Source organism: Hyperolius riggenbachi, chromosome 5 (genome assembly GCF_040937935.1).
Source record: "Hyperolius riggenbachi isolate aHypRig1 chromosome 5, aHypRig1.pri, whole genome shotgun sequence".
Classification (NCBI taxonomy): Eukaryota; Metazoa; Chordata; class Amphibia; order Anura; family Hyperoliidae; genus Hyperolius; species Hyperolius riggenbachi.
This window is the reverse complement of record NC_090650.1, coordinates 97,616,890-97,636,235: the sequence shown is the minus strand read 5'-3', so window position 1 is coordinate 97,636,235 and position 19,346 is coordinate 97,616,890. Positions and strand designations below refer to the sequence as shown.

The following is a 19,346-nucleotide window of genomic DNA, read 5'->3' as shown; positions in this document are numbered from 1 at the left end:
ACTTTAGGTTTGCCTGAGGTCAAATGTTTCCTGAATACTACATGCCTTATCACCATGGTAACAACTCTAGAAGAGTTATTAAAGACAGGAGATAAGCTTAGTGAATTGAGGCCATTGTGATAGGAACATAATTTAAATGGGGTAATAACCAGGACAAATGGGCAAGTAAAATATATGGCTTTTAATTATGGTAGCAGCATGTATTAATTTCAAACTATAATGGAGAAATAATGATTTTTTTTCCATTTCTTTCTTAATCTTCCTGTTAAAATGGATTTAATATAAAATAATTCTTAGCAAAATGCACCACCCAAATAAAGCCTAAATGGTGGCGGAAAAAACAAGATATAATTTCAGTGTGCTAAGTAGTGATAAAGTTATTGGCGAATGAATGGGAGGTGAAAGTTGCTCGGATGCATAAGGTGAAACAACACTGAAGGCTGAAGTGGTTAATAAATTTATAGGAAAGCAATGGAACTTAGGCTCTGTTTTGCTAGATTCACTGTCCTGCATTTTTGACAGTGGATGAAAATGGATGTAACAAGTCCATAATAATAAATCCATAATAACAATTTCCAGCCGGTTGCTGTGTGCACGTGTGTCCTTCTGGCCCACATACTCCTCCTCCTGGCCAGCACTGTCTGTCGACCCCACACACGTCCCTTCCTGCCATGCCCCACTGTGACTGGCCATAGAGCTGACTGGATAGAACACCCAATGTCCAGCAAGATGGAGCATGAACTCCTGCCCCGCATAGCCTGGTGAGCACCACCAGCTTAGTACTGCAATCATTTTCTATGGGTCGGTTCACACCTTATCCCTTTTTGATATATCCAAGATTTGTCCATTTCTTTTCTTTAATATAAAATACGCCAGAGGTAATTTTTTTAGACAGAAGATTGCAACAATCTGACAGAAATAAATATAATAAAAGTATACGGTAATCACCATTTCTGTGCCTTTTTATGGAAATGTAGAAAAAATTGAGTTGGCATTAAAGGGTATTTGAACCGTAAATAAAAATGCAGTACAGCAAGACCACTTTTTTTCCAGAAATCAACTTAGGGTCCTTTTACACTTAATCAGTCGCTCTCAGTTATAACTGAAAGAAAACTGATTTTGAAAGTAATGTCCATGTTTCCCAATGGCTCAGTTCACACTATACGCATTTTAACTGAAAGCTTTTTCACAATGCACTGCTATGGAGAAAAAATACCATACCAATGCGTACTAACGCATACCAACGCATTAAAGAGGAACTCAAGCCTAAACAAACATACTGTCATTAAGTTACATTAATTATGTTAAAGTAGATAGGTAATATAATCTCTTACCCACACTGTTTTAAAAGAACATGCAAATGTTTGATTTCATGATGGCAGCCATCTTTTTGGTTGAAAGGAGGTGACAGGGAGCATGAGACACAGTTCCAACTGTCCTGTGTCCTGAGCACCTCTCCCAGTTGCTAGGCAACGTGAATAACAATATAGGAAATACTATCATGCTCTGCACAGCATCATCTTTGATGGGTGGAGCTTAGCTGAAAATGCAGCTAAAAATGATGCTTTGGTAAGAAAAACAAAGTTCTGATGCTAGGAAACTGTTAAAGAAACACCAAGCCTTTTCAGTGCTGCCGAGTAGATTTTTAGTCCGGAAGTTCACTTTAAGTGTAAAAGGGCCCTAACCGGAAGTCTCAAGCAACCAGTACCTGCGGCTGCTTGGGACTCCACAGATCACAGGGCAACTTTCCACACCTATTTGCAGTCAAAATGCTGCAAAAGGCAGGATTCCGGGGCAACCCAACCTCTCAGAAGCCTTGGGGAAACTTTTCTGCCAAAATCCACTGGCAATTGGACTACAGTGCTGGGCCCCTGCCATTCATGGTTACAGCTAAAAATCGAGGTCCTGGCGTCAGTCTCGCAGATGGACCGCATTTCCGAAATGTTGTTGCAGGCATCTTGCCTACACCCTGCAGACTGCTCCTGAGTGCATTGTTCTCCCACTCACTCCACCATTGGAAGCCACTCTACTGTGTGCCGCACGTTGTATCTTTTCCATCCTCCGTAGCAATTAATGTGTTGATAGCCTAGTGATACGTCAGAACAACCTCAACTCTGAACTGCCACCCAAGGAATCGAGCCCTGATCCCTGCTGGGTGACAGTTCTTGAACATGTGTACAAGGCTTTTAGTGTGCGCTGTTTCATGTTTGTCAGACATTCACTTGACAGGTGGTCTTACACTTACAGTAGAAGTATTTTATTGACCTCTGCAATCTTACTCAATAAAGTTCTTGATTTTTAAAAATATATCGATCAAAAGTGAGATCAGACATGGATATACATTTTTGTTAAGTGGGTAGGGCATCAACAGCCATGTATCCTTGTTCTACATCAAGATGCGCAATGCAGCCATTGGAGTTATTTTGATTAGATTTCAGCTGAAACCAGATTTAGATCAGTGGTGTGAGATAATAAATTGATTTTTACTATTGTTTTGATTTTTAATTGTGGGGGAAACAGTTTGCTGGTTCAACCTGTGAATGGCTACCTTTAGCCTATCAATACTCTTAGACCAAGCTTTAACTTTTTATGGATTCTCAAGCATTGCCAGGGAGCTATTCCTGTGTGCAGACAGACAGCATAATGTCCACAGAGGACAGTAGGGCAAGGCGTTCACCTACCTACCTGAGGTGGGGGGGGGGGGAGTTTGGACTTCTCCTTGGCTTGTTTAAAATGAGTTATAGTATATCATGCTGGTCGCTGTATCTAAATGGATGCTGAGGAGCTGTCATGGGTCTCAGCCTGAATTATTGCGTTACGCGTTACCTCACGGTGAACCCTATGGTCTCTAATGAAGGGTCCAGCCTGGGCAAGGTAAAGATGATTAAATGGTGAGAAGACATGGGTGTTAATTTATAGCTGAGATCCGTAATTATGCGGCATTCGCTAAGATCATATATTTCTTAAGGAAAATAAAACCTGGCTCTGTCCCGTTTGTAAATTACATTTGAATTTCTAATGTCCGCATCTTTCCCACAAAGGAGCTGTGGGGACTGTCCACAGGGGATTCTTCTGGTACATCTCAAATAGGACACATTTCATTTATTTTCTAAATTCCCATCTAAGCAGCACAGTGCTGGCTTCATTCACTGAGGGAAAGGGCAGTGAGCATAATATTAGCTACTAGGCCGTCTTCTTTCATTTTATGCTCCATAGTTGTCAGTGTTCTAAACCAAGATAAGCTGGATAAATATAACGTACAACTTAAAAAAACGAACCACACAACCTGAGGTAAACGCTCAATATATATTTACCACCTTGCCCCCCACCCCCCTTACAAATAGATTTGATCACAGCAGAGATCACTTATGATACCCCCACCGTAGATGCTTGGAGTAGCTTCTTACTAATGCTGTTTTCATCAATAGGTCATATTACAAGCATGGCAAACACAGCATTAACCCTTTTTCAATCCTTTTTGCCAATCACCCACATTCCCCCTAGCATTTCATTTTTTTACAGTGCATTTGGGGGGATGTGGGTGGGATCCAGAGGATCTGTACCTCCTTGCACTAGAACTAGGTGATGACCCAGCGTCAGTGGTGTGGGCGGGGCTAGCACCAGCTTGTGCACTGTAGCTTTACCCCCTTGCACGCACTCTAGCATCATTTTGTTATTATGTGGCGCTGCATGGTTCTGCAGAGGAACAAAGTGTCGGACTTAGTAGGACACTTTGATCCACACAGAGTGGCCCTAGTAATCAGCCCAAATGCACCCACGTAATTTCATATTACATGGCACAGTGGCAGGGGATGGGGCCAGTGGTGATCAAAGTGTTGGACTTTAGTCTGACACTTTGATCTGAAGGGCTGATGCTGTGCCGGATGTTATCCGGCAACAGCGCCATCTAGGGGCAGCCAGTTTTCCTATGTCCAACATTGGTCCTATGGAGGAAAATGCCAATGTTGGACATAATCCGACATAGAATTGGTAAAGGGTTAAAGATTAATAGCAGTACCTGATCTAACTAGAGGGATAGTTTTACTTAGCCAACATCCTGGAGTTCTGCTTTAAAGTACCCCTGACCTGACGGGTAAATCGTGGAATGAAGCCCATGGTGGGCTGGATTAACTCAATCTTAATGTAATCATGCTGCTCGTTGGCATCAGGGGTAGCCAACCCCCGCTCCCTGGGCCAGGTCTTCAATGGGATCTTTCAGTCGAAGACAGTTTAGCCCAGGCAACACGACACATGCAGAACTGAACTGGCGCTGTACCCTAATCACATGAACACTGGAAGTAAGCACTCATTCACAAGCATTTTCTTTGACTGCACAAGTGCAGTCCTGAACTGGCATCTGCGCAGTTCACAATTGCTCTGCATCACTCACAGTAACTTCCAGACAGCTGCGTTGTTTGGAGGACCCAGCCAGGAAACAGGCGGACCCTCAGTGACAACAAGCAGCGTGGTCAAATTGAGAATAAGGTAATCTAGTCCACTATGGGCTTTATTTCACAATTTAGCTGTCAGATCGGGGTACCTTAAAGTGAACCAGTAGTAAAAAAAAAAAAGTGCCCTTGGGGGGTACTTACCTCGGGAGGGGAAAGCCTCTGGATCCTAAAGACGCTTCCCCATCCTCCGCAGTAGAGTGGATCTAGTGATGGGACTCATGAAGTTCTCCTTGTCAGCTGCCCCACGGCTTGCGCGCATGCGCACTAGAGACTTCCCACTTGGGCTAAGGCAGAAATAGTCAAGCCCGATCGGGTCTACTTTACTGCGCAGGCGCAGACGCCTCACACATGTGCAGTAGAGTGGACCAGATCAGGCTCGGCTATTACCGCTGGTACTGTTTCATTGAACTTATCAAGGTGACCAGAAAGCACCTAGCACTTTAAGCCCTTCTTATCCTATTACCCCCACCTCTTCCTGAGCACTGGAGTATGCGCCCCTCCTGAGCACTGCAGGTGAGTATGTACTCCTCCTGAGCACTGGAGGTGAATATGTACTCCTCCTGAGCACTGGGGGTGAGAATGTACTCCTCCTGAGCACTGCAGGTGAGTATTCACCCCTCCTGAGCACTGCAGGTGAGAATTCACCCCTCCTGAGCACTGCAGGTGAGTATGCGCCCCTCCTGAGCACTGGAGGTGAGTATGTACTCCTCCTGAGCACTGGAGGTGAGTATGTACTCCTCCTGAGCACTGCAGGTGAGTATTCACCCCTCCTGAGCACTGCAGGTGAGTATGCGCCCCTCCTGAGCACTGGAGGTGAGTATGTACTCCTCCTGAGCACTGGGGGTGAGTATGTACTCCTCCTGAGCACTGCAGGTGAGTATTCACCCCTTCTGAGCACTGCAGGTGAGTATTCACCCCTTCTGAGCACTGCAGGTGAGTATGTACTCCTCCTGAGCACTGGAGGTGAGTATGTACTCCTCCTGAGCACTGGAGGTGAGTATGTACTCCTCCTAAGCACTGGAGGTGAGTATGAACTCCTCCTGAGCACTGGTTGTGAGTATAAAATCCTCCTGAGCACTGGAGGTGAGTATGTGCCCCACCTGAGCACTGGGGGTGAGTGTGTGCCCCGCCTGAGCACTGCAGGTGAGTATGTACTCCTCCTGAGCACTGGGGGTGAGTATGTACTCCTCCTGAGCACTGCAGGTGAGTATGTACTCCTCCTGAGCACTGCAGGTGAGTATACACCCCTCCTGAACACTGCAGGTGAGTATGTACTCCTCCTGAGCACTGGAGGTGAGTATGTACTCCTCCTGAGCACTGGAGGTGAGTATGAACTTCTCAGGAGCACTGGAGGTGAGTATGTGCCCCGCCTGAGCACTGGGGGTGAGTATGCGCCCCTCCTGAGCACTGAGGGTGAGTATGTACTCCTCCTGAACATGGAGGTGAGTATGTACTCCTCCTGAGCACTGGGGGTGAGTATGTACTCCTCCTGAGCACTGGAGGTGAGTATGTACTACTCCTGAGCACTGCAGGTGAGTATGCACCCTTCCTGAGCACTGCAGGTGAGTATGTACGCCTCCTGAGCACTGGGGGTGAGTATGCACTCCTACTGAGCACTACAGGTGAGTATGTACTCCTCCTGAGCACTGGGGGTGAGTATGCACCCCTCCTGAGCAATGCAGGTGAGTATGTACTCCTCCTGAGCACTGGAGGTGAGTATGTACGCCTCCTGAGCACTGGGGGTGAGTATGTACTCCTCCTGAGCACTGCAGGTGAGTATGTACTCCTCCTGAGCACTGCAGGTGAGTATACACCCCTCCTGAACACTGCAGGTGAGTATGTACTCCTCCTGAGCACTGGAGGTGAGTATGTACTCCTCCTGAGCACTGGAGGTGAGTATGAACTTCTCAGGAGCACTGGAGGTGAGTATGTGCCCCGCCTGAGCACTGGGGGTGAGTATGCGCCCCTCCTGAGCACTGAGGGTGAGTATGTACTCCTCCTGAACATGGAGGTGAGTATGTACTCCTCCTGAGCACTGGGGGTGAGTATGTACTCCTCCTGAGCACTGGAGGTGAGTATGTACTACTCCTGAGCACTGCAGGTGAGTATGCACCCCTCCTGAGCACTGCAGGTGAGTATGTACGCCTCCTGAGCACTGGGGGTGAGTATGCACTCCTACTGAGCACTACAGGTGAGTATGTACTCCTCCTGACCACTGGGGGTGAGTATGCACCCCTCCTGAGCAATGCAGGTGAGTATGTACTCCTCCTGAGCACTGGAGGTGAGTATGTACGCCTCCTGAGCACTGGGGGTGAGTATGCACTCCTCCTGAGCACTACAGGTGAGTATGTACTCCTCCTGAGCACTGGGGGTGAGTATGCACCCCTCCTGAGCAATGCAGGTGAGTATGTACTCCTCCTGAGCACTGGAGGTGAGTATGTATTCTTCCTGAGCCCTGGGGGTGAGTATGTACTCCTGCTAAGCACTGGGGGTGAGTATGTACTCCTCCTGAGCACTGGGGGTGAGTATGTACTCCTCCTGAGCACTGGGGGTGAGTATGCACCCTTCCTGATGAGGAGGTGAGTATGTGCCCCTAACTGTATGGTATTTTGCAAGGGGGAGGGGAGTCAGACAATGATTCCATACACCTGGCCACCCAACCACATGACTGATCTTATATAATAAAGTCATTTGTCATACGGCGTGAACGCAATGCTGCATGTGTATTGTGTATTACAACTGCCTACTGTGCATTTGCACAGTGGGCAGGCATGCTTGGGGTGCTGTTCGGTGGAAGCGTGGGTGGGCACATGGTGGTTGTGGTGATATATTGGGGTGCTGATGATGTTAGGGAATACAGGAACATATTTCTGTCATTTTTCTGTCTACTATGTCTGCTAAAAGCTAGTCTGGCTCTTGAAGGTGCCACCTGGCCCCAGGAAACTGTGTGTGTGTGTCAATAGACCGACATTAGCATACAGTTCCTCTGGACAGCCAGAAACAGGTAATTAGGTTCCCTTTTGTCTGTCACCCTGAAAATGTGGGGCATTGCTTTGATCTTTTGTATTAATGTAGACGGCTGCCTGTTGGTCAAAACAATATCCGACTAAGTGAGTCAAAGTGGACAGGAATGTTTGACATTTACATATGACAGGCCTGCTGGAAGGTTGAGGAAGCCTTAAGGTCCGTACACACGCCGGACTGGAGGCAACGATGGGTCCGTCGTTGCCTCCCGCTGGGTGGGCGTGCCAACGACAGTCCGGCGTGTGTACGCACTGTCGGCGGACTGATACGGCTGTTTCTGAGCGATCCGCCCGGCGGATCGCTCAGAAACAGCCGTATCAGTCCGCCGACAGTGCGTACACACGCCGGACTGTCGTTGGCACGCCCACCCAGCGGGAGGCAACGACGGACCCGTCGTTGCCTCCAGTCCGGCGTGTGTACGGGCCTCTAATCAATGGTCACCTGGCGTGGGGGAAGTCCTTTTTGATGACCTAAAAACAGAGACAAACCTTGAAATTCACATGTCACACCTAGCCCAGATGTGACTAGTGGCTCGGCAGACTGTGATGTCACAAACGAGGAAATTGCGTTAGTCTTGGGGCAAGAAACTGCCTCTGACCAGGAAATGGCTTATTATGCCAAGAGCAGTCAAGTCCCCACCTTTGATCTGCTGCGAAATACACTATTAAAACTAGTTCCTCCCCTCCCCAAGGAAGTTGCAGCCTCCGGGCGTATCTCACAGTATAAAAAGCAGAGCCAGATGCCTAGAAAGAATCGTCTCTTGGAGGTAGCGCATAGCTAGAGTGATCCCGAGCGAATCGAAACGGCGTTCTCCCGCCAAACCACGTTCTAACCTACGTGGTAACGTTATATCCCATTTTTATTTAATGCAAATATCCTTGTGTGTATTTTTGTAACTTTTATCTTTGTAACTTTTTTACTTTGTTTTTTTGTACATCTTTTGTATATATTAAGTTCTGCATTGTTCCACGTTTTCCTGGAATATTAAATCGTTATTTAAATAAGTTTGACTTCTGCTGTACTAAACCAACACTCATAGCCTAGAAGAGACTGAAGTGCAACTGTGTATAAATCCATGCCTAATTGTACGTTTGAGTAACCCTACTGTATGAAATTGTAATTGCATTGTGTGTGGGGGCGTTTGTCATACGTTGGCCTAAAGCGCGCAACTGACCCAACGTACGAAAACGCCAGTGCGAGTAGCTCGGCAGCATAGTAGCTAACAGTATCGTTCAGAACAACTGTTAGTGGTTTTGCTTCACTACAGTGTAAGATTGCAACTGTGCGTGTGTGTGCGTGGCATTCCCATATTCGGCCCAAAGCGCAAAGCTGACCCGAATACGAAAACGCGGATTGCGTGCTGAGCACCCGACAGCCGAGTGGACGTGTCTAGCAAACCGCTAGTGGTGGCAGTAAGGAGCTTTTGAGGGGTCACAGACTTGTTTGTAGCTCGAATAAGGCTGCTCCCCGCTTGATCTGGTCAAACCCGCAGTCGGGAACCGTATACGCAGGCGTGCCGCGGGCCGATTCCTGACAGTGATTTCTTTTTAAGGAGTGGAGGGATTAGTGATTAACTTCCTAACGACCGCCTCACGCCAATGGGCGTGAGGGCGGCAGCAGCCCTTGGACCACCTAAGGACATTTGGCGTCAAGTCCTGGGGCGGGGATTTGCAGGAGATTGCGAACACTGATGCTCCGCTCCGTCATCATTCTCCCAGCGGCGATCACTGCTAGGAGACTTTTAGACAGCGAAACCGCCGTCTATTTACTCGGTACAGCGCTGCGATCTAAGGCAGCGCCGTACAGGGGACAGCCGTGTCATTCGGCTGTCCCCTCCAGAGGCAGGAAAGCGTTCCGCTGTGATAGGATGAAGCCTGTCAAAGCTGATCAGGCTGATAGGCTGACGGGGGAGGGAGGGTGGGACTGGGAGAAAATTAAAAAAAAATAAGTACATTTATTTAAAAATAAATTATGAAAATATTTGTAAAAAAATAAATTAATAAACATCGGGGGAGCGATCAGACCCCACCAAAAGAAAGCTCTGTTGTTGGGGAATAAGGGGGAAGGTGGGATCAATTGTGTGCGGAGTTGTGTGGCCCTGCAGCGAGCCCTTAAAGCTGCAGTGGCCAATTTTGTAAAAAATGGCTTGGTCTTTATGGGGGTTTAACTTTGCGGTCCTCAAGTGGTTAAAGCCCTAATGCATTCAATATTAAAATGTATTAATCTGCAATATACAAAGATTGGTACATTGTTCTTTTTGTACTGACTATATGAAACTCCTAACCTATACAATGCTGATTTTATAAATGCTGGTGCAGGCTGTTTTAATTGCCCCGCCCCCCTCCGGGAGTCAGGACATTCCTTCACAATGATATATATTTCTGAATGACTGCCCCGTGCATCTTGGTGGAACCTTTGTAGTGTAGGATTGATGTAACTGAGGTATGTTTGCATGTCTGTTGCTAGGCCATTAGTGGTTCCTGGAAACATCTACCACACTGACCATCTCCTAACCGGTCAAGTCAATGAAATATAAATGCACTGACTGAAACCTCCCTGGGTTACTAAATATCCACACATAAAATATAAATACATAGACAAATGATCTTGTATTCACAGGTCAGTTACATGTAAATCAGAATTTACAGTACGTGATCTATTGTTAAAGGGGCACTATGGAGAAAAATTTTAAAATTTTAAATATGTGCAAACATATACAAATAAGAAGTATGTTTTTTTCCAGAGTAAAATGAGCCATAAATTACTTTTGTCCTATGTTGCTGTCACTTACAGTAGGTAGTAGAAATCTGACAGAAGCGACAGGTTTTGGACTAGTCCATCTCTTCATAGGGGATTCTCAGGGATTTATTTATTTTCAAAAGCACTTAGTGAATGGCATTTGCTCTGTCCAACTGCCAAAAAACTGTGTAGCATGCAGGGAAGCTGGCCTGCATCATTGTTTAAATCCTTTTAGGGAATATCTTTATAAAGACTAAAAGCCTTGTCGAGAATCTCCTATAAAGAGATGGACTAGTCCAAAACCTGTCGCTTCTGTCAGATTTCTACTACCTACTGTAAGTGACAGCAACATAGGAGAAAATAAATGTTTGGCTCATTTTATTCCCAGAAAAACATACTTCTTATTTGTATATGTTTGCATATATTTTAAATTTTAATTATTTTTTTTTGCCATATTGCCCCTTTAAAGAGAAACTCCAACCTAGAATTGAACTTTATCCCAATAAGTAGCTGATACCCCCTTTTACATGAGAAATATAATGCTTTTCACAAACAGACCATCAGGGGGCGCTGTATGACTGATTTTGTGCTGAAACCCCTCCCACAAGAAGCTCTGAGTACCGCTGTACTTTTGGCAGTTTGTTACAATGTAACAAGGTTCACAGACAGGAATTAGCTGTTTACAGCTGTCTCTAACAGCCAAAACAGCTAGGAGCAGCTACATAACCTGCCCACAGTAAAAATGTCACCATGTAATAAATGTCAGAATGTAAATCGGGAAGAGGAAAGCTTTTACAATGAGCAAGCATTGACTAAATCATTTATACATAATTATGGTAAAAAGCCCCAGGACCGCCTAACGCCAATTGGCGTAAAGTCCTGGGGCTCAGTTTTGCAGGAGATCGCGCGCAGGCTGCGCGCGCATCTCCTGCTTGGGGGGCGGAGCTCTGCCCCGCCTTCAGTCTCCGAGCGGCTATTGCCGCTCGGGAGACTGTTAGACGGCGTGATCGCCGTCTATTTACTCTGTGCAACGCTGCGATCAGCAGCAGCGCTGCACTGGGGACTGCCGTGTGACACGGCTGTCCCCCTGGGGGACAAGAGAGCGATCGGCTCTCATAGGCAGAAGCCTATGACAGCCGATCGCCGTAATTGGCCGGATGTGGGGAGGGAGGGAGCGAGGGAGGGAAGGGATTTAAAGGAAGAGGGTTTTTTTTTTTTTTAAACGGTAACACAAATATTTATTAAAAAAAAAATAAACATGGGGGGAGCGATCAGACCCCACCAACAGAGAGCTCTGTTGGTGGGGAGAAAAGGGGGGGGGAATCACTCGTGTGCTATGTTGTGCGGCCCTGCAGCTTGGCCTTAAAGCTGCAGTGGCCTTTTAAACTAAAAATTGCCTGGTCACTAGGGGGGTTTAGCCCTGCAGTCCTCAAGAGGTTAAGAAATATATTTTTATTTATTGTAGCTGTGGCTGGATAGTGTACTGGTTAAGTGCTCTGCTGCTGACACAGGAAACCTGGGTTAGAAATTAGAATCTCTACTCTTCCTGTTCTGTAATTCAGCACCTATTCAGTAAGGAGACCTTGGGCAAGACTCCCTAACACAGTTACTGCTTACTGAGCACCCCCTAGTGGCTGCAGCTCTGAGGTTTTTTGTGCGAACTTTCGCGAACCGCAGACTTCAATGGGGAGGCGAACTTTGAAAACTAGAAACACTTATGCTGGCCACAAAAGTGATGGAAAAGATGTTTCAAGGGGTCTAACATCTGAGTTTTTGCATGAATGAGTGTGATAAAGTCCTGGGGAAAAATCTGGATTTGACACAAAGCAGCGTTTTAAGGGCAGAAATCACATTGAATGCTAAATTGCAGGACTAAAGTGCTTTAAAACATATTGCATGTGTATACATCAATCAGGGAGTGTAATTAGAGTACTGCTTCACACTGACACACCAAACAGCTGTTTGTGTTGTGACGGCCGTGCTGGACTGGTGCGCACCATGGCGAGATTGCTCTTCCTCATAATACATTGAGTTTATTATTTTCCGGGTCAAAAAGATCACTTCCTGACTTGTGTCAGGGAGTGAATGACAAAACCGCTTTTACCAAAAACGCAGCCTGCAGTGGAGCGCCGGGAGGGGAAAAAAACCTGCAGCACACAATCGCAAAATGCTTGCATTTGCGATTATGATTTTATGATGTGTACGAGGCCTCAGGGTTGGTCAGTGGCATTTACTTTTACATTGTTATATAAACAACTATATTTCACATCAGTTCAGTCAAAATAGCTGCTCACTATAGATAAGTATGCTGAATTATATCAGTGCTCCTCACTAGCCCCCCGGTGATGCAGGATATAGGCAGTTTCCTTGGTTTTGTATGAGTTTGGTACAAAAGGTAGGGAAGAGGTGCACAGGACTTTCAGACTGGGTCACTCCGGAGTGCTCAAAGCCCAGTGTAATAGCAGCACATCAGCAAACTGTAGAGATCCAAGCGGCTGGGCACATCCAGTAAAAACAGACCTTTATTCAAAATTCCATTTAAAAGCACTACATGCAGACACAGCAATCGTCAGCCAGGAAAGAGGGGACAAGCACATAAAGATGGTCTACAGCTGTTTCGCACTCGACTCAGGAGTGCTTCCTCAGGACAAAGAGCCCCCCAAAAAGTTACCCCTTAAATACTTACAGACAATGGCGATCAGAAGGAGGAGGACGCCACCCAGAGCGCACCCACGGGCCTGACTAGAAGACTTCCGGGACGCCGTCTGCGTTCCAAATTGCGGAAGAGGAATGGCCGGAAGTGATAGTCCACCCAAAACCCGGTCTCTCTTTCCTGGCTGACGATTGCTGTGTCTGCATGTAGTGCTTTTAAATGGAATTTTGAATAAAGGTCTGTTTTTACTGGATGTGCCCAGCCGCTTGGATCTCTACAGTTTGCTTGTATGAGTTTGGTCTGGCTGCACTGGGCACAGACGCTGAGTATCAGCAAAACCATTGTTTATACCTGGGTACTTCAGGAATGTCATTGTCACGTCTCACCTATTGATTGTGTACCTGTAGCCAGGAATGGGCTAAAGAGTAATCATGAGTCCATCTTTGCAACAGTTTTACAAAATCCCTGATCCTAAAGTATGGATAGCCAAAGGAATAACCCATGTTGAACACATCATTACGGCAGGAACCCTCACTCAATTTGACCTTCTAAAAGAGACTCCCTAACAAAAATTGCATCCTGTTTTTTATCACCCTACAAGTTCCAAAAGCTATTCTAATGTGTTCTGGCTAACTGCAGCACTTTCTACTATCACAGTCTCTGTAATAAATCAATGTATCTTTCCCCTGTCAGACTTGTCGGCCTGTGTCTGGAAGGATGCCAAGTTCTTCAGTGTTGTGGTTCTGCTATGAACTCCCCCTTCCAGGCCCCTCTATGCACACTGCCTGTGTATTATTTAGATTAGGGAAGCTTCTCTCTTATCTTTTACAAGCTGGATAAATCGTCCTCTAAACTGGCTGGGCTTTCACATACTGAGGAATTACAAACAAGGGCAAAGCTGTTTGCAGGAAGAAAAGAGCAGCCTGAAACTTCAGTGCATGAGAACAGGGGGAAAGAAACACACAAATGATCTCTTGAGATTTAAAAGGAAGGGTGTATACAGCCTGCTTGTGTATGGATGTATTTTTCTATGTGTGGACATACTGTACATCAACCTACTTCCTGTTTTGGTGGCCATTTTGTTTGTTTATAAACAAACTTTTTAAAACTGTTTTTAACCACTTTTAATGTGGCGAGGAGCGGCGAAATTGTGACAAAGGGTAATAGGAGATGTCCCGTAACGCACTGGTATGTTTACTTTTGAGCGATTTTAACAATACAGATTCTCTTTAAGGAGAAATTCACACTACCCAACTCACACTTCTTCAGATACATTCAAATTAGGCATGCCTTTTCTAAGCAATTCGGGAACATCCCAGTCAGGGTCAGCCTCTCAGACCTAGAGGAAGTTTTATATAAAGAACAACTCCCCAAAACGCTCTCTGAAATTTACCAAAACATCATCTTGATAACCGAACCCCATATCTCCATTTTTAAGCAACCATGGCTGGCTTTAATACCAAATTTAGATGATGAAGAATGGGAGGATTCTTGGATTAAACCTTTTAATTATCTCATAGCCACCAGAGATAGGGTAATTGTAATGATCTGCGGTCGATTTCCACCTACAGCGCACTCCGGGTGCGCTGAAGCAGATGGAAATCCCCACAATCACGGAAGAATTGTACCCAGTATGTGCAAACACATGTGCAGAGGGAAATTCCAATCAACAGGTGGAGCTGTGGAGTACAGAGAAGCAGGTTCTCTGTACAACCACAGATGTCAGATTGGAATTGCACGACTTGAAACAGAACAGAGCAAACAAAGTAGCAACTCAGAAGAAAGCAAGAACAGTGACAGACTATGTGAATGTCTACCAATCTAGTCGCCACCCAGCGACGGTAGACATATCACATCAGAACAGACTAGAGTAAGAAAGCTAATCGCAAGAGAGGCGATAGCTATCAGCAACACAAGACTGAGTAAAGACAGAGCGTGAACTGAGTAAGGAAGACACAGCAAATCACCACAATCTGAACGCCAAGGAAAATAACAAACGAACTAGCTAAACGCGGTCCCCGCACGATACGCGCAACAGAGGAAGCAGATAAGCAATTTGCATGACAAGTGGATGCAAATCAGTCAGCCTTTCAAACTGACAGAAAGGTCTCTTTTCCCTGGACTGCACTATGCAAACTGCATAGGAAACAACACAGTCCAGAGAATCAAGACCAGCAGAGCAGATTCTGACAGTAATCCAATTTAAAATTCTACATAGAGCATATTTAACTCCTGCGAAACTAATCAAATTTAACCCTAACCAACCAGTGGGATGTTGGAGATGTGGCGCACTAGAGGCTGATTTAGACCACATTTTATGGTCTTGCCCCAAAATTGTTCCTCTTTGGAATAGTATAAGAGATTTCATAACTAAAATCACTAAACGTCTCATTCCCAGTGATCCTTTGGTATGTATCCTGGGTGTGGTATCGGGAATAGCTCATATGAGAGCACAACAGTCGCTTGTGGGTATATTATTATTATATTACTACGGCAAATCAATAATCCTTAACTGGAAAAAAGAAGATTCACCTTCTTTAGGTTTCTGGAAAAAGCTAGTAAATGAGTCTGTCCATTTATAATAAAGCAGCATACATTGCTAGGGGGTGCCCCCAGAAATGTAACAAAGTTTGGAAGCCGTGGACTAACAATAAAACTATGACATAATAATGCTATAGATATACAAAATAGATATAATTTACACTGTATGTATAAACTTTTTACATTACCTTCTACTTTTTATTGCTAATGTACTGTATGAATGCCTTGAGCATAATTAATGCTACCTTATCAATACTATGTTAATTACTTGTACTAGGGGAGAGGGGGCCGGTGGAGTAACTGGGTATTGTTAGTAGTCTCAATGTTAGTTTGAGCCATGTGGATTGTCTTGTTATACTCACCTGCGAGTGGGTATTGTATTTGTTAAATGTTCATTTCAGTTAAAACAATAAAAATAATTAAAAACAAAAAACAAAAAGAGTAATCACAAGTCCAGTCCTTTCGGCTTGAAGGAGGAAGTGAGTGTAGTGAGGCTTGCAACGTGTCCGATAGGACACGTGCAAGCTGTTTGGAGCGCAGACAGGATGGCAGAATTGTGGGTAAATAACCCCTTATCATCCAGCCGCACAGCTGTGGCAATTAAGGCTCATTTTAATCACGAATTTCAGTCCTTAAAGGGAAGGTTCAAGCAAAATAAAAAAATGAGTTTTACTTACCTGGGGCTTCTACCAGCCCCATGCAGTCATCCTGTGCTCTCCTAGTCACTCACTGCTGATCCAGTCCCCCGCTGGCAGCTTGCCGACCTCGGAGGTCGGCAGGCCGCATTCCGTACATTTTTACGCATTCCCGCTAGTGCAGGAACATTAACACATACATTTTTACGCATTAGTGAATCAATGTGTAAATTTTTACGCATTAAACCAGTAACGTGTAAAAATGTATGTGTTAATGTTCCTGCATTAGCGGGAATGCGCAAAAATGTACGCAATGCGGCCCGCCGACCTCCGAGGTCGGCAAGCTGCCAGCGGGGGACTGGAGCAGCAGTGAGTGACTAAGAGGGCACAGGATGGCTGCATGGGGCTGGTAGAAGCCCCAGGTAAGTGAAACTAATTTTTTTATTTTGCTTGGACCTTCCCTTTAAGGACTCGTGATTACTCGTGAGCCCAGGGCCGGGCCGAGGCATAGGCTGGAGAGGCTCCAGCCTCAGGGCGCAGTGTAGGAGGGGGCGCAGAATTCATTCAGCTGTCATTCCTAATTGTGTTTGAAGCAGAAAGAAATAAGAAAAGGGGATACATAGCAGTGACTGCAAGCCAGATAACTAGAGATTAAGGTGTTGGGGAGGTTGTGGGCCCTGTGGCACCTCTTAGTCTAATAGCAATCAGTGTGTGACAGCTGGGGTGGGAGGGATGGAGGGGCGCACTTTGGTGTCTCAGCCTTGGGTGCTGGAGGACCTTGTCCCGGCTCTGCGTGAGCCCATCCCTGCCTGTAGCTGATCCATTAGCCCCTTCTTGGAGCCTAACCCTAACCTCCCCACCTTCACCTTTTCTTGATGCCTAACCTTAAACTTCTAATCACACTAGAGAGGGTGCCTTTGAGGGCTGGTTCACACCATGATGGACCCAGCTGGACTGACGTATGCTGTACACGCCCCTGTGCTCCGATGGAGGATACACAGTGTATGCTGAGCGGAAGCAAACTATACATTGGATCTATTGCATGGCATCTGCTATCCATAAAGATCATTGAGATCAGGAATGCATGCTGCAGCATCACAATAGACGAACTGGTATCCAGTAAAATCAGACTTTGTGCCTAGACCTAGAGGAGACCATGGGTCCATTCTACATGTCCATTGATCCAGACAATGATGTGACAAAGGAACCTAGTGTGTGTGGACCAACTATCCGTCTTTTTATATCGACTGATCTCTTTTAGCATACGTTCTTCTTACTTGAATGTCAAAATGATGGCCTTTTTAACAATGGTATTATACTAGCTCTCCTGGGATTGAAAGAAAGGGTCTATGTCAGTGGTCCTCAAACTAAGGCCCGCGGGCCGAATATGGCCCCCTGAGGCTTTTTTACCGGCCCCACACACACAAAATTTATTACTTATAGATGTGGTCAGCTATATCTTTAAATATTGGTGGTCCACATAGAATAGCAGTGCTAGTACCACCCATCCACATGGAAGCCAGAAAGCAGTAATTCACTGGTTTCCAATCAAATTCCACATCAGGTGACACTGCTGTCCAACTGGACTTCAGGTTGTCACCTGGGTATGCTTCACTGTATGGCCCGCAAGGACGAAATTTTATGTATACTTCGGCCACCCAGCAGTCTGAAGTATGTTGACCCGGCCCTCGACCCAAAACGTTTGGGGACCCCTGGTCTATGGTGCTGGCTCCACAGCACTAGTTTATGCAAAGGTAGCCAGTACCCCTTCATTCCTATGGAGCTTGGAATGGGACTGGTCCTTACTCATTGGGGCTTGCAGATGCAAAGATAGAGAGTTACATAATAACAAATGCAGAGGGTGGGACACCAGCTGTCACATGACAGCAGCATTTACTTGGAATTAGAGATGCATAGAAGTATTTTTTAACAATGAATAGTATTGCCTGCAGGATGATTTTCAAGTTTTTTTGGTCCTACGGTGGGTTCTGCTGCATTGGTGCACTCTAGATTATGCTGTCCTATCCTTATTGCCACATACATAACTAAGTGATTTTACTTCACAGATATCATGAATATCGTTCTGCAACACCTTCTGCATCGAGGCTCCCATGGGGCAGAGAGAGGGAATATGGAGGCATTGGAGCCGTGTCCCTCCCTCTTGACCACCGACCAAAGACAGAGCCTCCCCCATTAGAGGCCAAGGGACACAAGCACTATGGATATGGAGGAGACCCCTGGCCAAGGTAGTTCATCTGCCATATATCTTAAATGCAATGAATTTAAACCTGTCAGTTGTTTAGTCATTTCCACTGTACTTATTGTGATAGTAAAGTGACACCAAAGTAAACTCGAGCAATATAAATCTAGCATACAAACTGCATAACAGAATGATAATTTTACTCTAGCAATACACTCTGTATAACTTTATTAGTCTTTCACATCATTATGGAGGAATTTGGGGCTGCTCTTCCTTACAACATTGCTTCAGTTTAATGAGGTTTATGGGCATCCAATTAGGCACAGCTCTCTTAGGTCTCTATTCCCTGGGCAGCTCAAGGGAGTGAATTCACCACCTGTCAGCTGCTCCAATTCACCCACCAGGCACTTGCTGGTGCTCTGCATGGGTGGTGGATAGGTGACCCCCCCCCCCCCCCACACACACACACACACACACACACACACCGCCACACACACACACACACACACACACACACACACATTAATTTGGTTACAGGAATGCAACAATTTGCAAAGTGAATTTTCAGTTTTACAAATGTAAGCTGTGAATACACAAAATCAATTTGTCACTCCGATGTTAGGTCCCTGGTGCGGTCTGATCCTCTGCATCCCCAATTGCTTGGCCACTGATATTAACTTACTTTATGCTATACTCTGGTTAGTGGAACACTCCATTAAATACCTACGTATTACGTTGGTGCCATCCTTTAGTCCTAATATAGGTATAAAGTTGCCCTGAGCTGACATGTTAAATCATTTTTACGGACTAACCAGTTTAAATGCACTATAAAATTATTTCTGTGTAGAAATCACTTACAGAAGGCTGTAAAAGTCTAACAGGTTTTGGACTAGTCCATCTACTCATGGGGGATTCTCAGGGTTTGTTTTATTTTCAAAAGGACTTACTGAATGGCAGTTACTCAGTCCAACTGCCAGAAACGCATGGAAATAAGTAGGCAGACTGGCCTACATCATTTCCAGGGAGTGCTTTTGTAAACACAGAGAATGAGGAGATAGACTAGTCCAAAGCCTGTCAGATTTGTCAGTTTTACTGTCTACTTT

At 45.5% G+C, this 19,346-nt stretch overlaps 1 protein-coding gene across 1 annotated transcript in view; it reads left to right on the top strand.

The window, feature by feature from the left end:
• SPMIP4 (sperm microtubule inner protein 4) overlaps positions 1–19,346 on the top strand; it is a 74,724-nt gene that overhangs the window by 12,449 nt on the left and 42,929 nt on the right. Inside the window, exon 2 of the mRNA XM_068238656.1 lies at positions 18,110–18,289. Within this exon, the coding sequence (XP_068094757.1) occupies positions 18,110–18,289 (180 nt within the window). The remainder of the gene's footprint in view (positions 1–18,109; positions 18,290–19,346) is intronic.